General features: G+C 36.9%; 2 protein-coding genes across 12 annotated transcripts in view; one reads left to right on the top strand and one right to left on the bottom strand.

Annotated features, from left to right (window-relative positions):
* Positions 1–21,996, top strand: part of KCNIP4 (potassium voltage-gated channel interacting protein 4) — a 400,704-nt gene that overhangs the window by 375,476 nt on the left and 3,232 nt on the right. For all 9 annotated transcript variants that reach the window (XM_032684981.1, XM_032684974.1, XM_032684976.1 and 6 more), the window contains 5 exons: positions 7,217–7,286; positions 11,519–11,589; positions 18,871–18,978; positions 20,067–20,171; positions 20,493–20,555. In XM_032684981.1, coding sequence (XP_032540872.1) covers positions 7,217–7,286; positions 11,519–11,589; positions 18,871–18,978; positions 20,067–20,171; positions 20,493–20,555 — 417 coding nt within the window. The remainder of the gene's footprint in view (positions 1–7,216; positions 7,287–11,518; positions 11,590–18,870; positions 18,979–20,066; positions 20,172–20,492; positions 20,556–21,996) is intronic.
* PACRGL (parkin coregulated like) overlaps positions 5,595–21,996 on the bottom strand; it is a 32,919-nt gene continuing 16,517 nt past the window's right edge. Inside the window, exons 9-10 of one of the 3 annotated variants that reach the window (XR_004356546.1) lie at positions 21,900–21,985; positions 5,595–7,248 (exon numbers count right to left, since the gene is read on the bottom strand). The gene's annotated coding sequence lies outside the window, so the exon portion shown is untranslated. Of the gene's footprint in view, positions 7,249–17,872; positions 21,608–21,899; positions 21,986–21,996 lie in introns of those variants that run through there. The other 2 variants (XR_004356547.1, XR_004356548.1) reach the window with 2 other exon arrangements.

Here is a 21,996-nt window from a genome sequence, read left to right as displayed (position 1 = left end):
GTATGATGGAAAATTAAACACCTCAGAAGCCTTGCCATTGTAATTGTTGTTGTTATCACCTTTGCCATGCCATTGTTGCTCTTCAACTTCTATGTCACTTGCAGTTTTTGTTTTTATTTTGTGATGTGAGTCAGCAATGCCCTGGCAGCCAGGAGGACCGGCCATCTCCTGGGGTGCATTAAGCACAGAATTGCCAGCTGGTAACGGCAGGGGATTGTCCTGCTCTGCTCTGCACTGGTGCAGCCTCACCTTGAGTACTGTGTGCAGTTTTGGGCACCACCATATAAGAAAGACATTAGGCTACCAGAGAGTGTCTGTGGGAGGGCCACAAGGAAGTTGAAGGGTCTGGAGGGGAAGCCACTTGAAGAGTGACTGAGATCACTTGGTCTGTTCAGCCTGGAGAAGAGGAGACTGAGGGGAGACCTCTTTGCAGTGACAAATGCTTGTTTGAGTGAACTTTTTCTCCCACCCTTCTGCTTTTCTGATTACTTACCCTCCTTGTTGGAATCAGCCTAAGGCTACAGAGCCATTACCTGAACAGCAACACTGGGAAGCAAAACACTGTTATCCAAAGTGAATTGAAAAAACATACAGAGGCTATTGAGAGTCAGAGATCTATATTTAGGTTTTGAAAGTGGAATTGGGGAGATTTATAAGTCTGGTTGGGTTTGGATCTAGTGCTGTATCTGTAAGACCAATACCTGCTTGGCTCATCTGTGCAACGTTGTTCCGGCAGAAGCCTTCAGGGTGGAAGTCACACTGATATCAATGTGTCAGTGTCTGTGTCACCTTTCAGACTGAGATGTATATGGTGTTTCTCCTTCTTCCAAGGCATATGAGATCATGTTAGACATGTTTCACCAAAATCCTTACCTTTTCCATCCTCAGAGAAACTGCTTGTACCTTAGTTTCTTATGGGTGACTTGCGGAAACAAACCCCAAAACTCACAAAGAGTATCAAATCAGGTATGTTTATTTACAGCACTGGGTGCATGGGGAATAATTTTGCCAAACATGCACATCTATTGCTTTTGTTCAGCTTCTTTTATGTGATACAATGTTACATATGCATCAGTTGTGTTCTCTATACATTAGTAGTGTTACATATTCATTAGCTGTGTCAGCAAATTCCTGAAAACTGGAGGGGAAATCATTAACATACACCACTCCTACAACTTCACCTTGGAATGTCCCTTGGGGATCTTCATTTGGGGGTCTTCTGGATGAAGTAAGGGTCTTCCTTGGCTCTGAACTATTCACCTTTGAAAAGAATGCTGAGCTGGCACTGGTCACTCACCTCAAAACTGGTTTCATCTTCTCTCTTTCTCTTGGAGCCCCCCTTTATCAATGTTCAAGGTCTCCCTTAAAGCTCCTTATCACAGCTCCAATGTTTTTGCTTCTGCCAGAATCCTCATTATAAAGTTAACAATGTCCTATCTGTAAGTTAGCATAAGCCAGCAAGGGCCCATTCTAATTTAACAGTAGCCCTAGTAAGCAGCTAAGGCTACAATCTTTTATCACCACATTATATTTTGATCACCCCTTATCATGGGTACTACTTTTGACACACATTTTTCTTTGGAGGAGGATCAAGATAGGAGTAATTCATGAACTGAGTGTTAGTGGGATTATTTCAGATAATTTATATAATGCTTAAATACTTTAGGAAGTGAATTTTCAGATTACCCAAGTTCCCTTGTGGTTAATTTTTCTATTAGCCTAGAAAAAACACTGTACATTTCAAGTATAAACCTTGGTGCTAAAATACATTACTGTAGATATGCTAACAAAATACTTCTATCTGATAAAACATTGGCTAATAGTTTGCTGATAACTTTGGTCAATAATTTTACTTCATAGCCACTGATGTCTTGCCATAGGAGGCCCAATATAGGCTAATGCACATCAATGTCCACTGATTAAACACCAAATACATGTGGGGTTTTTCTGAATAAAACTAGATGTTTAGTCTAAAAATACTAATTGTATTTCTTAGTGGGAGAAATTAATTTGATATTGCAACACATGTGAATTGCATAATTATCATTTGGGTCAGTTTTCTGCAAAAATGAAAGTCATCAGAAGGCCTACATTTCAATCACATACATCAGAACAAGCATTAGATATAGCAAATTTAAATCAACCTTAGGAATGCAGCTTTGGAATTTGGAAGTGGATAAAAGTAAAAGTTCATTTGCATAAACCTTAGAAGCATTAAAGCCTGAAAAAACCCACAAGCTTCAGAACCTGTTGTCTCAGGTCCCTAACTCACACACTGTCCTGGTCAGTATGTTCCTCTTCATAATGGTAAATTATCAAGGTCCACTTATAAAAGCCTCTTGTCTCACCTCTTAGTGAAGCTCTCTATACACAGCTTTCTAAGACTGTTCAACAGCACATCTTTTCACTGAAAGTAGGGGCTATCTCAAGCATCACCACACTTCAGGGTACCAAGAGGAGTGAAAAAGTGTTTTTAGTGTCTAATGTGAGCTCACAAAACTCAGACTGTGGACACCAAACTTTGTTAAATTGTCTGTCCCTGCTAAGATTTTGGTTCCTTTAGATCTGCTACTTCTTTTCAGGTGGGGTGCTGTTAGATCTTCCCTTAGCAATGCCCTAGACTAAACAAGCCCAGCTCTCTCAGGCTCTGTGGTTACATGCTTTCATCCCTAGTAGTCTTCATGACTTTCTGCTTATCTCTCTTCAGTTCCTCCACACCCCTGGGAGAGCCCCAAGACTGTCCCAAGCAGAATGAGAGAATAACTCCTCATCCTGCTGGCTTTGTACCAGTTTATCTTATTTATAATAAGCAGGTTTTGTTGGCTCACACTCAGTTTGACATCCCCTGTAACCCCTGTTTGGGGTCCTGTTTGGCAGTGCTGCCATTCAGCCACTCACTTCATAGCTGCTACTGGGACAAGGGCAGATTCCTTCTCAGATGCAGAACACTGAAATTCTTGTTGAGCTTCATGAGATGTCTGTTGGCCCAGATTTTGTTATTAATTTCACCTAGATGATGTTATTAAATCAAGGCCATTTGTTAAATTCTCATACTGTTTTGATCAAAGCTCTATCATACTCAAATGGAAAAATTAGGAACTGAACTGGGCTGTGGAAAGCAACAGGGTTTTTTTTTGGTAGCATTAGCTTTAATGTATAAGCATGCTATTTCAAAATTATGTACATATTCCTCCATTAAGTTTTGTGTTTATGGTAAATTTAAATTTGCAGTCAGAATAGAATTACATGCAGAAAGTGAAAATATTGTCAGTTATTGATAATTAAATCAATGGACATGAACATATATCTAAAATGAAGCTGTACAAAAAACTGATAGCAAATGAAGATGGAGAACCTCTCATGTAAAAGGCTAAAATATATTCCAAGTTGCCAGAGCTCCAGCTTTACCCATTATACAAAACATTTGTTATGCAGACAGACGTCTGAGCTTTGAGTTTCTTTCCCCTTCATTCTCTTTCCTACATTTCAGTATTTTTCCTTTTTTGTGTCTTTTTGGTTTGCTTCTTGTCTAAAAAGGGTGTTGATTAGGTAGTGAAGATGAATAAACCTATTGCAATATTCTTAGAAACACTGAAGGAGAGACAGCTTAGACAGCATGAGCTTGTAAATAATTTACAGGTTTTGGAGTGGTTCATAAGACCATGTGCTGGAGGTGTAATTTCCCAGTAACAAAATTGCAAGCAAGCGAGGTCATCAAAAGGCAGAATCATATTTATTATTCTCTGTCTCTTCTTTCTGTCAGTTTAAATTATTTTCTCTTTTAAAGAGGGAGCACTGGACTCCATTCTCTATGAACTTTCCCTCCTTTTTATTCTCCAGATGGAAAATACATTAATACAATTTTAAAAGATTGTCAAGCAGAAATTTGCTGTAACAAATTATATACAGATCAGGTAAAAAAAGAATATAGGAAATGGTTTAAATATGCCTCACATTTTTCTTTCAAACTATTTAATTATTTTCCTCTATTTTATAAGAGATTAATGAAAGGTTAGATAGATTTTTTTAATTATAGTTTGTACAAAGGAAGAAGTCAGCAATAACTTGAAATAAAGCCATGGGGCATACTTAACAATTATGATATTTAATCTTATTCACTGAACTGCAGAAATCTCCTGATAAACACAAGAAAGCCAGATTTATGAGTCCAGAAAAGCGCAGGCTTGGAGGTAAATTGTGTTGGCTACATATATTTTTAGAATACAATTATTTAAGAACAAGAGTGTTCACTGTCATATAGCGGCTCAGAAGGAAGTTCCAAGCTAAAGAAAGAAAAGTTTGAACTGATAGTTCTGGTAAGAGTAATTGGCCAGCATCACAGATTTTTAATGAATGTTCTTAAGACACCATTACTACAGACCTTCAAGGATGGAGAAGGTTTTACCAGCAATGCTGTGCCAAAGAACAGAGGAAAATACAGAGGGTCAGCCTAGAGAAACTCAAACTGTCGTTCCTGGCTCTGCTAATAAATAATTCTCTGAAAGTAGGTTGCCTTTTCAAGCAATGATTCTTTCAAACAGTATGGTGATACCAGAGCTTATTAAGTGACAGGAAAAAAATACTACCTTTAAATGAGGAATGTAGATCATGTATTTTTTTTTAAAAAAGGCTCCTAACTCATTTTGAACTAACGAATAATAAATCAGACAGATTTTTGCAGAGTACCCTTAATTCTCCTCTAGCTCTTCACAGCTACAGGCTAAGGACTGACAGAGTTGGAGTTGGTGGCACTTCCTGTAAAAGAGGGGAGAGCACTCTTTGCAAAATGAGTATAGTTTGAATGTCTTTGTCATCCAAGGAAAAGGGAGAAAAATTGCATTGCATGTTAATAAGCCATAGAGTTAGATAAACTCAGATGCTCAGTTTGTCAGTCATTATTTATTGTCTCAGGAAAAAAAAGTCAGTACCTGACCTGTACAAATTCAGATACGCAGGTTTTCTCTTTAATTCCTTCAAAATGTGCCTAGCTATTTTTTTTTTTGTCTGAAAAAAAAATTACCTGCAGAACAAAAAGAAGTCACTGCTTCTTTTTCTAAATTCCAAAGTAATGTATTATCCTTTCACATGCCCAGTCATCTCAGGGGAAAGGCTGTGTTCTTCCTTGTGCAGGTCTGGGAATGACGTAGATTATATACCAATGTATTCTTGAAAGAGGAACTTATAAAATACCTTTGTTACATTGTCTACATTGAATTTCTATAATGTTATATCAGTATGTATCTGAACAATTCACTGAAGTTTTCTTTATTGTGCTTTGAATCCAAGTAAAAATACTGCCCTCTTGCATGCACTTCTACAACTCCAGAAGGCTTCACATAAAAAGACAAGCAGAGTAGTAGAATCATAAAGCCATAGAATCATCGAGGTTGGAAAAGACATCTGAGATCATCAAGTCCAACCATTAACCCAGCACTGCCAAGTCCACAACTAAACCATGTCCCAAGTACCACATCTACAGAATTTTAAATGTCTTCATGGATGATGTCTCAACCACTTCCCTGAGCAGGCCATTCCAATGCTTGTAACCCTTTTGGTGAAGAAATTTTCCCTATTATTCAATCTGAAACTCCCCTTGTCCTATTGCATGTTACTTGGGAGACCAACTGTAAGCCTGCTAGGAGCCAGAGACACTGGCCTATCTGACTACAGTCTTTTTGGGAAGCTGGTAAAGCAGAGAGAGATGTTTTAGATGCCCCCATACCCAACAACATGACAGCCAAGGAGATGCCTCCTCAATTAATGGATTGCTCTTTACCTGATGAAGGGTAGAGATGTTCCTACCATTCCCCAAAGGCTTTGGTTTGAAAGGCAGTGCAGCCAGTATATCTGGTCTTACAGAGACTTGTGCTCCAATTCTGACTCCATAGCTGTCAGCCTCTGTGGCTGGAACAAATAATTTTGTATGTCTATCTACGACACAGTTGTCTGTCTGATCAAACAGAATTGTTTTTTACTGTGTGCTGGCACATGCTTAGTTATGATGAAAAGCAGATTTTGGCTGAGAAAAGTGACATAAAATCAAAATAATCCTAGATCTACAGAACTGACATCCATTTCTCAGATGGTGCATTTGTCTCTCAGTTAGCAAGATTACACTATTTGTTTCTTCGCAGAAGCTGTCAGAACTATAGCTCATTGGTCTTTATTTTATCTAATTAAAATACCATTTTTTCTCACATGAAAAGCTATTATTACACTGGTAAAAGATATTTCACTGCTCTTTATCTTCATTTAAAGCTATTTCATTTCCCCAGTTTAGGACTAGGAGCATATATGTTTGAACCCTCAGTCCAAAGAACATGACAACTGACAAAAATAAATGTATGAACCTTAGCACTTAATCTGTATTTTCTTACTTTGTTTCTAAAAATTCTTTCCTTTTAAGGCTTTTTTCACCCTCTGTGTTAAAGAAGGAATTAAGGCAAAAAAGGAATTAAGTGCATTGCCCAAAGTCATCTCCTCAGTCTGACAAATTCAGGACTAGAAATCGACTCTCTGGTCTTTGATATTTATGTGCAACTTAGTAAACCATACAGTATTCCTTCTGCTTTTCCTACCTCGTTACATAAGTAATTTTTGTAAAGTCACAGCTCTAATCATCTTTTTTCCTCTCTTTCACTTCCTTTCTTTTTTTTTTTTTAGTCACTCTGTTCTGACACTTCCTGCTTATTCCTTCTTATATATATTTCAGTTTATGAAAAAGATGTAAAGAGGCAAAAGGTTCTGCAAGGTTTGAATAAGATCTTCAGTGTCAGGGTCTTTTGAATTCATTGAATATAACTCTTCCAGTTGAATTTTACTGCATGTTCTGTCAGTAATATCTAAGTGCTTACATTCCTGCTTGATTTCCATACCATGCAAATGCTGCTTGCAGCTGCAGGAGTGACCACCCATGGCCCATGAGTGACAGCAATGGCTCCACGCTGTGCAGCAGGGCAGTCGCTGCTCATTTGCGTCACTCAGGTGGCAACAGAAATTGAGATACATGGCACAAAAGAAGTTTTAATCTCATGGGAATTCTTTAGAAAGATACTTCAATGTGATAAACAATTAATGCCTTAACATTTGGTTGAAAGTGCAAAGGCACACATGTTAAACTGTCAGAGTCACACACATGTTGTGTATGGTCTCATGAACACGAGTTGACTGGACCAGATTGGATGGTATTCATTTCTTGTCTTTCACTTTCTTCCAGGAATGCCCCAGTGGTGTTGTCAATGAAGAAACCTTCAAAGAGATTTACTCTCAGTTCTTTCCACAGGGAGGTGAGTACTTGGCAGACATAATTAATACTACAGTATATTTGGTAGTTCCTAAGTCTGACAAAAGAGCCTGTTCAAATTAACAAGATTGTTGCCTCAAGCTCTGTCTGAACTCATGGCATACTTCCTTGATGTTTGGACACATTTTAAAGTATATATTTCTGAATGAAATACAGTGATATCTACAAGAAGTCAGTCTTTTTTTATGAAGTTACTACATGTGCTTGGGTACCGTTGAAAACAAAGTTTCTCTGAGTAGGTTATTTATGTTTAAACTTTCTAAACAGTCTTCTCCGTTCTCTTTTATTCCAAAAAAACCCTTTTTACAGTAGGAGGAACCATAGGGGGCACTACAGGTACCCCCTAATATCGACAGCAGAACCCTCTTTAACGCTATGGAGTTTCCCTTCTTAAATGAGGGGTTTTTTTTGCTAACCTTGATTTCAATTAATTGATTTCCAGGGGCTTCAAAATTTCTTTATCTCCACTATCTTTTGGTGCAATGAAGGTAACACAAAAATAAGGAACGTACACTTTTCTGTGGAAAAAACCCCAACAAACTAACAAACCACAAACTTTTTTATTCTTTCACATTTCATATTAACAAAACACAGCAAAAAGTCAGATTTTTAGCAGTGTAGAAAAGTACTGAATCCAGATAATTCAGTCATCTGTAACAGATGTTGTGTACTAGTGAGAGGATTTTTGGCTTCTTAATAAAGCTGTTTCAGACACCTCAGCAAAGAGCACTGAGAAGTGACCATCAGAATTCATCCCCTTCCTCCCCTCATCCCCCATGGCCTTCACGCAGTGGCATACAGCCTTGGCAGTACATAAACATAGCACAAACAAATGTGAAAGCCTTATTTAGTTTTCCTCAGAAGTTCAGGAGGAATATTCGGTGAAAACGGCAGAAGAGCTGAATGTCCTTGGAAGAGTAACAGCTCACATCAATATTCCTTTAATTTCTATGGGCCTACTGAGTCTTGAACTGTTTTATGTAGGTTTTGTGCTGTTTTGTAAGGTGCCTGTGTTAACTTTTGCCTTTTCTGAGAAGTACAGGAGTTCAAGTCTATTCTTTGTTCCTCACATTATTAGCCAAAATATTCTCAAAGCCCAATTAATTCTCAGTATTTGTATATCCCTGCATGTTAACGGGGTGAGATCATAATATATAGGTGTCTAGTTAAGCAGCCAGACTGGATTCTTAAATTTTTTAATTTATTGCCAAAATATTGTGTCCAGCTGAGACCTTTAAATTTCAGTTTATTTGTGCTAAAAATAATGGTTTTATCTATGCCTGAATATTAAAGAGGAAAAAAAAAGCTTGAAAGTTGTCCCCAAATTAAAACACATGTAATTCTGGGCTCCAGTTATCTATGTAATGCAAAACCAGGTATAACATGATGAATCATTATAATAGTTCATATCTGAGCAAACAGAATGTAAGATTTTAAGCTTCAAGGCAACCAAAGTAATTTTTAAATATTAACCAGCAAGTCACTTCATTAGGCAACTTTCAAGACTGTCCAGGACAAGGTACAGGAGGACTATAAACAGGACAAGGGGCCAGAAGAGTAATAAAGGATATGACAGTGGATTGCAGTAAAACCAATGTGTTTTAAAGGCAGAAGTTAATGTGTAAAAAGCTTTCCATGCCAGAAAGGGCACCCCAGTAACTTCTTTTTAGAAAACCACTGCCATACAGGTGAATGAATAGGCCCCCTCTGTGCATGCAATGGATCACCTGAAATATAACCTGGGATTTTTCCTCAGCCAGGCAGGTTGTAGATAAGAATCCACACTCTGGATAATTATTACACTCCTCCATCACTTACAAACAAAACGGATCATGCTCGTAGTTTGATAAGCCATATTTTTCGATGTATAATGACTATCATTTTTTCTCTCTGATGTTTAAAAGGCTTTGATGGTGTTTCTCAAAGGAATTCTAATTTAATATCTGTTCCTGCCTTAACCTGTCAAAGTAGCGATTTATCCTCCTAGTTACGATATCAGACCCCTGGAAAAAAAAAATTTAATTTAAAAACTTAAAATTTTGTCAAACATGATTAATGTTCAAGATTTAGGAGGGCAGGAGCAGAGGGGAATTAGATTAAGTAGCTCTAATTAAAAGACTAGTGTACCTTATCCTGCTGTGGTTTTGAAGGCAAAATTTCAAATCAGAACTGCTTGAACAAACAACTCTGAAAAAGGCTTTTAATTTAATTTTTTTCAGAGGGCCTATCAGAAAGAAAAGGTTCTTCAACTAGGGACTTTTTTTTGTCCAGATACCACCAAAAAAATTAGTATATTGTATCATGTATGGGCAAGAAACAAAATATGTTTATGCTCACCCTTGTGTTTTCTGTATATCTACAAAAATAATTAGAAATATTTCAGATATTTTTAAGAAATTAATGCCAAGAGAATGGAAAGCAATTTAAAATTCAGTTTACAGTAATTATACCTCTATTATATGTTTTTTCCCTGAAGATGATTTACACAGTATATTCTGTTGCACAACAGAAGTCTCAGTAGATTATAGAAAATATGACTATTAAAATCTTAAATATAAATTGAAGTCAACTAATTTACATTTTTCAGTTAAAGTGTGAATTTATCTACTAGTCCGTGCTTAAGCAATTACACTGGTGACTGGATACATGGAAGAATGAATAACTGCTTCAGTAGTGTGGATTTTTTTAATACTCTGAAAATGCATTAACAGACATAAGGTTTAAAGGTTGCATTTTTTCTTGTTGTGATTATTTCACATCATATGAAATTAACATATTGAAGTAAGACCAGAGCCTTTTTTTACAAGTGCCAGGTCTGAATATGTGAAGGACAAAGTTTTGAGTTTTGGTATATTTGGTTCTTTGGAGTCAAGGTGGCATTTCAGGTGAGTGACCCAAGACTGACACTCAGTTTAATACAAAACAATATTTTGGGCTGTGACAAATAAAGGCTTGCAGGATTGATACAAAAAGTAAAATGGTTTAGTGCCAAGAAATCAGAAAAAAAGCATCTCAGCACTGGTGAGGTTTTTCCATGATAGGGAGAGGTTTGTTCTGCAAAGGGGACACTGATTTCATAACACTTCTCCCTTTATTACAGCTTCATGAGATTAATGTTAATTAACCTAAACTTATTGCAAATATATGAAGTAGAAAGAGCAAAGATATGAGTATTAAAAGTAAACAAAGCCTCATCCTACATTAATTTGCATGGTTTTCAGGGAGAGGAAAGGCACTGAGGAAAGCTGACTTTCCACAACCCCAGCAGCTTGTACCTCTCATGCACAGGGCAGTGTGAGATAAGAAGAGATAAGTTCTCTCTTCACAATATATTACTCCTGGAGTAGGTTGTGCCTCTCAGAAGGCATCCAGTGGAAATAGAAAGATGAATCTTTACAATAAATTAGAGTCTTAACAGACTTATATTGATGCTGTCTTGTGTTTCTAAAATGAATCAATGTGCACTGGGGAGTAGGTTTGAAAAGTATACAAATAATCAGTGAAGGGATTGCTTGTCTAAGGTCATCTTTCAGAGTCTTACTGACCATTTAGTCAGTCATAGCCAGTTTTCCCAAGGTTTTCAAGCACTTAGCCCTCATGCAACAATAATGGGAATTAAGTAGCAAACCAGCTTTAAGAATCTGCTTCCCAGGAGAGGATTTTCTCTCATCCATGGGTGAGCATATGACCCAATCACGGCAGCATCTTTCTGACAAAATCAGCTTCAACCTGGGAAACAGGTCTGTCTCCAGAGTGAAACCAATATACCACAGGTACCGATGGTAGTGTCTGCTTCCCTCATTTAGAGTGAACAAATGAACACATTTTTCATTTTAAATATATGAGATAAATCCCTCATCACCATCATTTAGCATTCCCATTAACACAGGTTGTTTCAGAGTAAAATAACATGTCATCTTTTCTATTTGCTCAGGTATCAGTGATTAGCAAAAATGGGAATAAAACCAAATAGAGATATTCTAGAAGAAAATTTTGGATTTCCAGTTCTTAGTAGCGTTTCTATCCATGTACTTGCACTTATAATTTATCCCTCTTCCTCTGACAAAAAGGAAGTTTAAACTTAATTGAAAATTCAGTCTTGCTATGAAATTTTGGTAACAAAGTATATCTTGGTCTCATATAGTTTTAATAGAATGAAATTACATTAAATAATACGTGTTTACTGTGAATTATTTTTGCTGGTTTAAATTTTAGATTCCACAACGTATGCACACTTTCTGTTTAATGCATTTGACACTGATCACAATGGATCTGTAAGTTTTGAGGTAAGTGATACTGTTGCTTCTTTTTCTGAAACTGTTTTGCCATTCCTTGTGATTAAGTCCAGTATGGTGGCCTTTATTATATGGCTTTAATGATGAAAAATTTAGCTTATGTGACTCAAGTTTCAAGTTTTTCCAATGTAATAACAAAAGTCATTATTGTACAATTGTATATTCCATACTGGTAACTCAGACTGTGCTACTATGTAATATTTTTATAAATCTGCTCATTTAAAGGGTAACTCAATTTATACACAAGTTACCCAAAATAGTCAACTTCCTCTCTGCTTCTGCAAGGTGAGAAGGTCTCTGAACTACAACTAATGTTATGGAGATGACTCAGACAAAATAGGATGGCTCATACACTCTATTAGTTTCCAGAAAGGACTAGAAAAAGGCTTTAAAGAAAATGTTTTTAAAAGCACAAGAGTTTCAAATTCATCCTTCCTCCATTTAGCTGCCCAGTCCCAGTTCTGCCTTTCCCTGGTAAGACTGATGTCATCAACACAATAACATGGTAAAAAGGGACCTCACTGCAATAGTGTAGATGAGAACAGTCTATATAAAATACTGTAAAGGATATATTATTTTTAAGCTGTAGAATTTAAAAAAAAATAGCTAATTTGCAAAAGGATATGTTTGCTTTGGTTTGTTTTGCTTTGATTTGTTGTGGTTATAATGAATGGATGATTTCCTTACAACTTGTGATTGGATTGTGATAAATATACCCACTTTAAATTTATTGAAATGGCCCATACATGATTTTATGATTTTCTTTAGTGAATGATTTTGTGAGGTCTGAAAGATTTTTCTTTTTAAGCATTTTCATTGCTTTATTATTGATGCAATAGAAGAAGACTCGTCAAGCAGGTGCACTGTGATCAGAAATCGATACCTCAACTGAGACTATAACCAGATAATTTTGTGGGGGATTATTTGCATCTATTTTAAAAAAACCCAACAAATATGAACCCCATCTACCTTTTTCTGGGCAGCTGAAATCAGTGGGCTCTATGTGAAACTAGAAGCAGGAATGGAGGTTTTATTCATATCTTCTGTACATAGGCTAATTCTACAGGGAATCTTTCTGGTCAAATCATAGAATCATACAATGGTTTTAGTTCGAAGGGACCTTAAAGATCCTCTAGTTCCAACATATTTGCCATGGGCAGGGACACCTCCCACTGGACCAGGTTGCTCAGTGCCCCATCCAGACTGGCCTTGAACACTTCCAGGGATGGGGCATCCACAGCTTCTCTGGGTAACCTGTTTCAGTGCCTCACCATCCTCACAGTGAAGAACTTCTTTTCTATATCTAACCTAAATTTCTCCTCTTCCAGTTTCAGCAACAGCAGAGGCAATGAGAAAAAGCATTTTTAGAATCAGTAGCTAAAAAGTATTTCTGCTGTTATAATGGGAACAAAAGAAGCTTTTGTACCTTTCCTGGTCGATTTGTTGCCATTTGTATCTCAGACAGAAAGCCTTAAGAAATGCACTAGATTTAAAACCCCTTTTAAGGGTTTTGATTACCTCACAGGGCAGGTCTGTGCACAAAAAAAAAAAAAAAAGGCTTGGGAATAAAATAAATCTGAGAAATATAAGCAGCAGTGGGTTTTTTTTATTACTAAAACATATTTCCATCTTATCAGGTCAGACGTGAGTGATCCAGACTTTCATATTATTTTCACTAATTGTGAATCCAACATAATTCTGCTGCTGTCAAAAGACTCTTGCTTCTGTGTCCTTGTAGCAACATTATACTAACAAACTGTATGATAGCCATTCCAAAAGCATCCTCCTGAAGTTAATGTATGGGGTTTTTTTTCAAATCTCATTAAAGGTAGCTTCAAAATGTGAATGTAGATATTATGAAATGTGAAAAATACAATAATCTAATTTTTTTCCTGCTCCTTTTTATCCTAGGTGCAACTGTGCCATATTCTTTCTGTTCCATCTGTATTCTAGTTTTCTAATTTCCATTAGAAAAACAACAAAAGTAAACAGTTCAAAAGGTAGAGAGGGAGTGATTTAAAAGTTTGGAGAACAAATAATCATTCTTTCCAGTTTACTTTCTATATCAAAGTGTAGGAGTAAATACAACTCAATATAATGACCTATGATGAAAAACACTGGTTATCTTCTGTGTAAAAAGGATATGAAAATCTGAAATTTCATAGCAAAATTCTTTTGTAGGTAAGAATGACATTTGTTTTGTGTTGCACTCTCCATTTTCTGATGAATCAGTGGTAGCTGGAGTTCTGGGTAAAAGGAGAATTTGTTCTAGCTTTTTGCTCTTTTTTCCTCAAATTTTCAACCATCAGCAGTGAAGTGTTAAAATTTAGCACAACTTAAAAGCACACCTCAATTAGATGAGATAGCTTGGTGAGATTGTTATGTCCTTAGAGTTTTGTCAGCCCTGAATTTGTATGCTCTCTGATAAGAGTCAGGATCTCTAAGTGAAGCATTTTATGTAGCATAAAAAAGCAAACTCATTAAATAGGTACTTGAACTTATTTCTCCTTATCCCATGACTGCATCAGTTTTGAGACGAGCTTATTTCATTAGTTATGCCAAGTAGTTTTGCTTTAACATGAGAGACAGAGTTTTTGAAGGCCTAGTGACCCAGCTATTGAAGGGCTCTTTGGGCATATTATGAAATGAAGTTCTTTTTTCCATCAGACAGAGACAGATGTGAAAGCAAAGTTTCCACTTGCTGCATATATATTGTCACAGAACGAAAATGAAGATCTGGGCCTTAAGGCTATTTACACTGTCAGGAAAAGGGAGGCTAATTAAGTTTAAACATAGTGTCAAAGGTAAAGCACATTGCACCCACATACAACCATCCAAATAGTGTCCTTTGTTTGTGCAGATTAAGGCTATTCTAAATATGACTTTGCTGAAAGTCACTCAATAATTCCACTACTTCTCAATGCCTTAAAGCACAAAGCTGTGCCCAAACACAATGGAGATGTTTAAAGATTTTTGTCATATTTAATCAAAACCAAACTTGTATTTGTTTTTTTCAAACAATTATTAATATTGCTCAGTAAAGTTGTTGGTGATTTTCTGATTGCATTATTTCTCAATTGTTACCTGAGAATTTTTCATCAGGGCCGTGGGTCGACCCTGGCCATATTCTAGGCACCCACTAAAATCACTAAGAGCTGGGAGAAGTCACACAGGCAAAACAAAACTCAACGTGAGGATGGTACTAAAATTTATTACTAACAGGATAAGAGCTAAAGAATGAGAAATAAAACAGTCTTAAACACACTTTCCAACCACCCCTCCTTCCTTCCATGTTCTCCCTCCTCTCCCTGCATCAGTGCAGGAGAAGTCCACTCATAGGGCAACAGGTCTTCCAAGTCTGCTGTCCTGTGGGTCACCCTTCCATGGACTGCAGGGGGACAGCCTGCTTCGCCATGGTCTTCACCATGGGCTACAGGGGAGCCAAAGCTCTGATTCTTGGATTTGAAGGGACCTTAAAGATCATCTAGTTCCAACCAGCTTTGTGGCTCTTCTCTTGACTTGTTTCAGCAGGTCCATGTCCTTGGGCTCCAGAGCTGGATGCAGTACTCCAGGTGGGGTCTTGTGAGAGCAGAGGGGCAGAATTGCCTCCCTCGATCTGCTGGTCATGCTGCTTTTGATGCAGTCGAGGACACAGTTGTCTTTCTGGGCTGTCAGTGCACATTGCCAGGTCACGCTGAGCTTCTTGTCAACCAGCACTCCCAAGTCCTTCTCCTCTGGGCTGCTCTCAATCCATTTTCTGGTCAGCCTGTATTTGGGCTTCAGATTGCCCTGACCCAGATGCAGGACCTTGAACTTGGCCTTGTTGAAATTCAGGAGGCTAACAAGCAGGATTCTCTGGGTTCAACACAAAAAGCTTTGTTCATGTTATGTAGGAAATGAGCTAATTTTTCTCAGGGCAGTGGTGATCTCATAAGCATTTTACCACCAGCTGATTTAAAGTCACTATAAAGAAATAATACATTTCCTCTTAACAGCAGCTTCTCCTCTGTGACCTTTGTTTTACACACATCAGGGCTCCACCACTTCTGTGACATCACTTAATTCCTTTTCAAAATCCTAAAATCTAAATTAAAAAATTGATTTAGGTTCCTGCCTACCTACTTCTCCTGGCCTTGAACAAGACATAAGGGAATACAAGATCAAGTGGAATAATTTTAAGCTTTCCTAAGGATTTGAGATAGCACACTAAGAAACTTGTCAATTAATTTATTAATGATCTTATTATCCCTAAAGATTTACTGAGGATAAAGCAATCAGTCATCAACATTGCTAGGAGATAATTAATCACTGCTAAAAATTATGAAATTGTGGGGTTACACAAATACAAGTTCATCCCAGATCACAACTAGAGGCTCTATACAGCTGTAGTTCAGAACAGAAACACGAGCAGACTGTGATACTGAGCACACAGAGGCTCCAGTATGGGTGCAATGATGTTCCATTTTGCAACCCTTCAGTGAGACATCCCACTTTCTTGCAGAATCAAAATTAGGCACAGAAGGAGGTCTTAACAGGTATTAGCATGTTCTGCAGGAAACTAGCAAGTTACAAATAGGAAGCTGTGGAAAGGAGTAAAGGCAAGCACCAAGGCAAGACTTTTGTGCTTCTAACTTCGCTGTCACAGATTGAAGAGAGACTCAACCTAAAGTAATGTCTCAGCCCAGACTTCTGTAGTTTTAGGCTTGTCACCCTAGATCAGATGCACCTCTCCTCATTAGGTGCTCAGCTGAGCAGGACTCAGTGGACAGTGACAGCATCCTCAGAGGATGTAAGTGAATTTTACTTAAACAGGCTCTAAAAGGAGAATTCCTCTCTCTCCAGAAATAAGATGTCTAAACCAGGAAGAAAACCACATCCGGGTACTCCAATATTGTAATGGGGACTTGTATTCATGCTCTGTGCTAAATGGTGTGCCTGATTCATGCATCAAGGAGTTGTTGGTAACAAACATATAGATGGATAGATGCTCTCTGAGTTCAGCTGCTACCTTCAGCACTGTTGTTTTCCTATGGCAGTCTGCAATGGATTATTACATGAACAGCCAACATAGCTATACTGTTCCTGGCACATTGCCTTCCACTATGAAGAGCATGTTCCTCTTCAAGAGTCTAGCCTGTGGATTTAGCCTATATCTATTGAATCAGACATTCTATTTCTGTATGATTTTATTGCTATGTTCTTCAATTGCATGAAAGTAAGTATGTAGAAAAGATGTCCCATCCTAGCTGGTCCTTATCCAGCTCATCACAACTTCCTATTATGATAAATCCTTTCTGTTTTTCCTGAGATGGACTCTTGCACAACACTCAGACAAAGGCAATGCACCTGAACTATGCACTTGAACTGTCCCAAAACATCTTGATGTAAATATGGAAGGAGATGACTTGCTCTTGCAATGTTTAAAGCACATACCTGGAGGGTTTTTGAGTTGTCTCAGTCCCATGAAAAAAGCATAAAGTCAAGTTTTATTTATGTGTCATTTTTAAAACCGGGTAGCCTTGGAAATGGGGATATAAATGATGCCAGGAAGCCAGCTAACATGAGTGGTGCACCACAGAAAAGAAGAAAGAGAATTTACAAGAAAAGAAAAATGAATATAGTTTAGATAAAACAAATTAAAAAATGTTGCAAATTCAAAATTGAATTCAGAATTCTTAAATATAATAATTTAAGAAAATAACATTACTGGAGACCTTCAGGAAGGACTTCAGGAAAAACTCCATCAAGAATGTAAAACAGTGCAGAAAAGATTTGAAGACATGGTACTGAATTAAAAAGGTTAATTGGTAATGCTGTAATGTGATCAAATCTGTTCCGAATTTCTTGAACATTTTAATGCTCAATAGTACATTGTTAAAGAGCTGTTTGGAGATTTAACCCTGTGACCCTCAATTAGTCATTGAGATGTAGACAAGACAGGTTGAGCAAAACTCTATCAAGATTCATGTATCCGTTTACCCCAAAGAGCACATACACCAGTAAGACAGAAATTTTTGACAGACTAAGAAAACCCAGAGCATGCCACTTGAATTGTTAAAAAGATTGAAACTGTCTCTGTGCCTACTAGAATATCTGAGGCCATGATATCTTTGTATATTCACTGTACCAGATATACTTATTTGACTGTGTGGTACATCAGACCTTTGTAATTTATGTCTAATCTCAGTGTAGTCTTTTCCATTGCTCCTGTGATAGAGGAAATGCATAATCTTTGCTGGTGCCCATAAGAAATATTTCAGCTTTTTTTATCTCTGCATTAATGTCTCTAAGACCTCCTGTATGTCATTGCCAGTGCTGTAGAAACACACATTTAAATACAAGCTCTTGCCATATTCTGCTCAACCTATTATGGCTGCAATTTCACAGATTTATGGGTCCACAAGTTTATTAAATAGAAAAAGGTAGAGGAGATGTTTAGGAAAAAAAAAAGCTATGGTTTAAAAAATGTTAACATGCTAAGAAATACAGAAGACAGGTGACAGCACTTGATATTTTCTTCAATCTGGAAGATGCTCACTAAATGTAAATGAGGTTTGTGCTGCCAAGAGTATTTATTATGAAACAAAAATCTATAACCAAATACGACATATAAATAATCTCAAAAGTATTCTGATTCATTTCTGTGGAATAGCTTACAGCAGTAGAGCATTGGTGGGTCACAACGGTACATGGACACAGAATATATTTATTATTCCCTATCATACTTCCAATAAAAGTGTTAAGTATTGAGGTCTGCTATATCATACATGAAGTTTGAAATATTGACGGCAACAGATTGATCTAAGAGATATGGGAATCACATATTCCACTTTAACAAGGTACAGATTTAAGAAGAATTTTATGTTCCTTAGTAGATAGTTCTCCCCGAATTGGCCTCCTGTGCTTAGATTAATCTAACTCCCATTTAAGCTCTTCTTGGACCATTAAACCATGGGGATTGCTTTTTCCTGGTATTAACTTCAACAGGAACTACTTATGTGAGGCATTTCAGAGGATACAACCACTAAGAGAAAATGATGGTTTACTTTATAGAAAATTACTCAATTTACTTATTAATTATGATTGTAGCAAACAGTGCCTAGATTGTTAATTATTTAAGAAACCAGCAATCCGTAACACTTCCCATGAAACAAGAAAAGAAAAGAAACAACACATCTTTCCAGACTTCTGACAAATGCATTATTCTGGATTTCTGAGTGTTTGTGAAAAACTGCTCAATTCCAAACTGACCAAGACCTTTTGTCTATTTAGGATTTTGTTATGGGTCTCTCAATTTTACTGCGAGGGACAGTACAGGAGAAACTGAACTGGGCTTTCAATTTGTATGATATAAATAAGGATGGATATATAACTAAAGAGGTAAGGTCTTCTTACTTTAGTCACTGAAAGTAAATGTATAGCTAAGTTCTGCTTTCAAAAAAGAATGGTTTCATTGTCAAATTAGACATGTTAACAAATTACCATATATTATAAAGTTAGACATGCTAAAAATTACAGTAGTTTTCTCATTTTAAAGGCATATATGAAAACTGAAAAGGCAATATCTTTACAAAATTTGTAAAAGGTCAGAATTCTTCAGTACAGAAATGGTTAGCTTCAATTTATGCCTGTCTATTTGCACATACAGTCACTAGAATAGACTGATAGGATATTTGGACAAAAAGGAATTAAGTACATGCACAATAGTTGTTACTCATTTTATAAATCTACTTCTAAAAATTTTTACTTGAAACAGAATTTATATAGAAAGATTCCTACATATTTTATTCTGCAAGGATTTAAACACATACTTAAATGATAGTGGGACAAAATGAGTGCTTTCATTAAAATCTATAGGTATTTTTTTAGGTGGGTTTTATGTAAATATATATAAATATATATAAATTACACTTTTAGTTTCACTTTTAGAAAACTTCATGATCACTATAAAAGAGTGATCTATAGAATAGTTTCCTAGCAAACTGCAAATTACTTGTTTTTATAATTAAAGTTTTCACAAGCCACTAATAAGAAAATTCAAAGCTTTTGATATAAAAGGAGGACTGCATAAGTGCAGGTGTGTGCATGGGTGTTTCTGTTTTCTCTAGGGAAAATTCAGTTGTAAGAAGCTGATGTGCTTTGGCCACTCAGTTGCTGTTACAGAACTTCTTTTCCTGTTTATTTTTACTCATAAGACATTGGGAGATTCTTCCCACAACCCGTGAACTTGTGCATATTCTAAATAATTTAAAATAAAAATCATACATTGATGAAAGCTGAACTCAGATGCTAGATTTTCTAGGAACAACATAGTTCCTTCTTGAAGCTGTTCAGTCAAAAAATATCAGGCACAATCTCAATATTTTATTCTAAAATGTAAATCCTTAAAATTATTTACATGTTCTGAGTTAAAGCAGTGTCTACAATGCACGTTACATTACAGAAACATCTTTTTTTTTCCTCTTCAGGAAATGCTTGATATCATGAAAGCAATATATGATATGATGGGGAAATGCACCTATCCTGTTCTCAAGGAAGATGCTCCTAGACAGCATGTGGAAACATTCTTCCAGGTAGGTCAGGTAACACAGAAGCCAAAAAGACTGCTCTGTGAGCAGGTAGAGAAAGATTTTCCATGTTATAACAGTTTTGCATATCCTTCCAATTATGTAATCCTTTTTTTTCTCTGTGGTTCTATCCCAAGTTTCTCAGATCTACTTGTTACACCTTGCTTTTTCAACAATAAGCTCCTTAAGCTTATTACAGTATATCACTTACTACATCTTTTGGCATGGTTGTTCCAAGGCTGACATTTAACTGAAACAAATAATAAAATGGACTTGTTTTACACAGGATTTCAGGAGGAAAAATGTACATTTTATTTTTTTTAACAGAAAATGGACAAAAACAAAGATGGTGTAGTTACCATAGATGAATTCATTGAGAGCTGCCAGAAAGTAAGTATTCATTGATAAGTACTGAATGTGTATCTGTTGGCTAATGCCATCATAGTGCTACGCAGATTTCTGGAGTGACAGTGAGGATAATCCTAATACCAGAGACAGCATTTTCCCAAGGTAGAGTATGTATGTATACCATTACACAAAAACACTAAAAGTCTCAATAAAGTTCTGCCCTGAATCTGCAGTAGAGCTGGTATATACAAGCTGTTCTTGCTCATTAGACAACCATGTCAATATCCCTTATCTTTTCAATGTTTTTTTGTACTTGATAGCAAAAATTTTCTTCACATTCAGCTAAATATTTCTATCTTGTGCCCATGCTGGGGCATACAGTCCTGTTACAACTGGCATATAGTCACAGCAATAATAATATTGTCTGAAAATTTATCATCTATAGATGAATTTCTCAGTGAGTCATGATGTGCTTATAAGCAGTGAGGCCTTGAAAGGAGAGTGCAAAGGCCTTGCTAAGTGTTGGATGGCAAGAGTTAACACCAGGCAAGTTTTCTCAAGGTAAAAGATTGAGAATTGATTGTGATTATCAGCTGCAAGTGTTTACATTACAGCTGGGTAGCTGAAAGCAGCTCCTGGCCTCTAGAGACAGAGTTGAGAATAACTTCAGCAGGAGTTACAGCCTGCTTTCACTCCTCTGCCCCTCAGAAACCAGCTTGTTCTCAGACCAGAAGACAATATGAGGAAAGATAAATCGCATTTTCAGAAATTTAAGGAACTCCTGTTATAAGAAGGCTATCTCAGGCAAGAGTTGCCAGTTTCTGAGAACTGGCATTCCTCTACTTGGAGTTGGAAGCCAAGTTAGCCTCCTTTCACTGCTTGATGGTGGTGGAAGATGGTCTGACTCAGGTATTGCTTCATATCTACAGCAGCACCGTGAAGAACAGAGGCAAAGGACTAAGGCATTCAGGGTCACAGGTGAATGTCAGGGTGAGTGACACAGGTCCTTCCGATAATGATAAAAAGGCTTCTGGGATAGGTATTTTCTGCAGGAGTAAGCCTTGCCATACACAATGCTGATGGTCTGGGCTAGCCTGAAAACAACAAAGAAGCCATCTCAAACCCAAGAAAAACTGCCTTAAAGGTAGGTCAGATTTTCAAAGCTCATTCATCCAGGTTTGTGCTTCATATGGACAATGTTTCATATGCACTAACACCTCCTTATGTCTTGAGTTAGGAATCATTAAACAAATCTGTTATGTGTAGAAAAATGTACTGAAAAAAGAGGCAAATGAAAAAGATACACTTGCCAAAGAATTCCAATGCAAGCAATCTGCTTTTTTTTTTCTTTCTTAAATATGGGGAAAAAAAGCTACTAAAACTTACCATATTCTAAATATTATGACAAGCCTGTATTTTCTTGTGAAGACTCTTCCCATTTGACTGACTAAGGAAGGGGCACTGGAAGTCTTCTGTAAATAAA

Source organism: Chiroxiphia lanceolata, chromosome 4, assembly GCF_009829145.1.
Source record: "Chiroxiphia lanceolata isolate bChiLan1 chromosome 4, bChiLan1.pri, whole genome shotgun sequence".
Taxonomy (NCBI): domain Eukaryota; kingdom Metazoa; phylum Chordata; class Aves; order Passeriformes; family Pipridae; genus Chiroxiphia; species Chiroxiphia lanceolata.
Note: the sequence above shows the minus strand (reverse complement) of the source record. Positions and strands in the feature narration are given on the sequence as shown.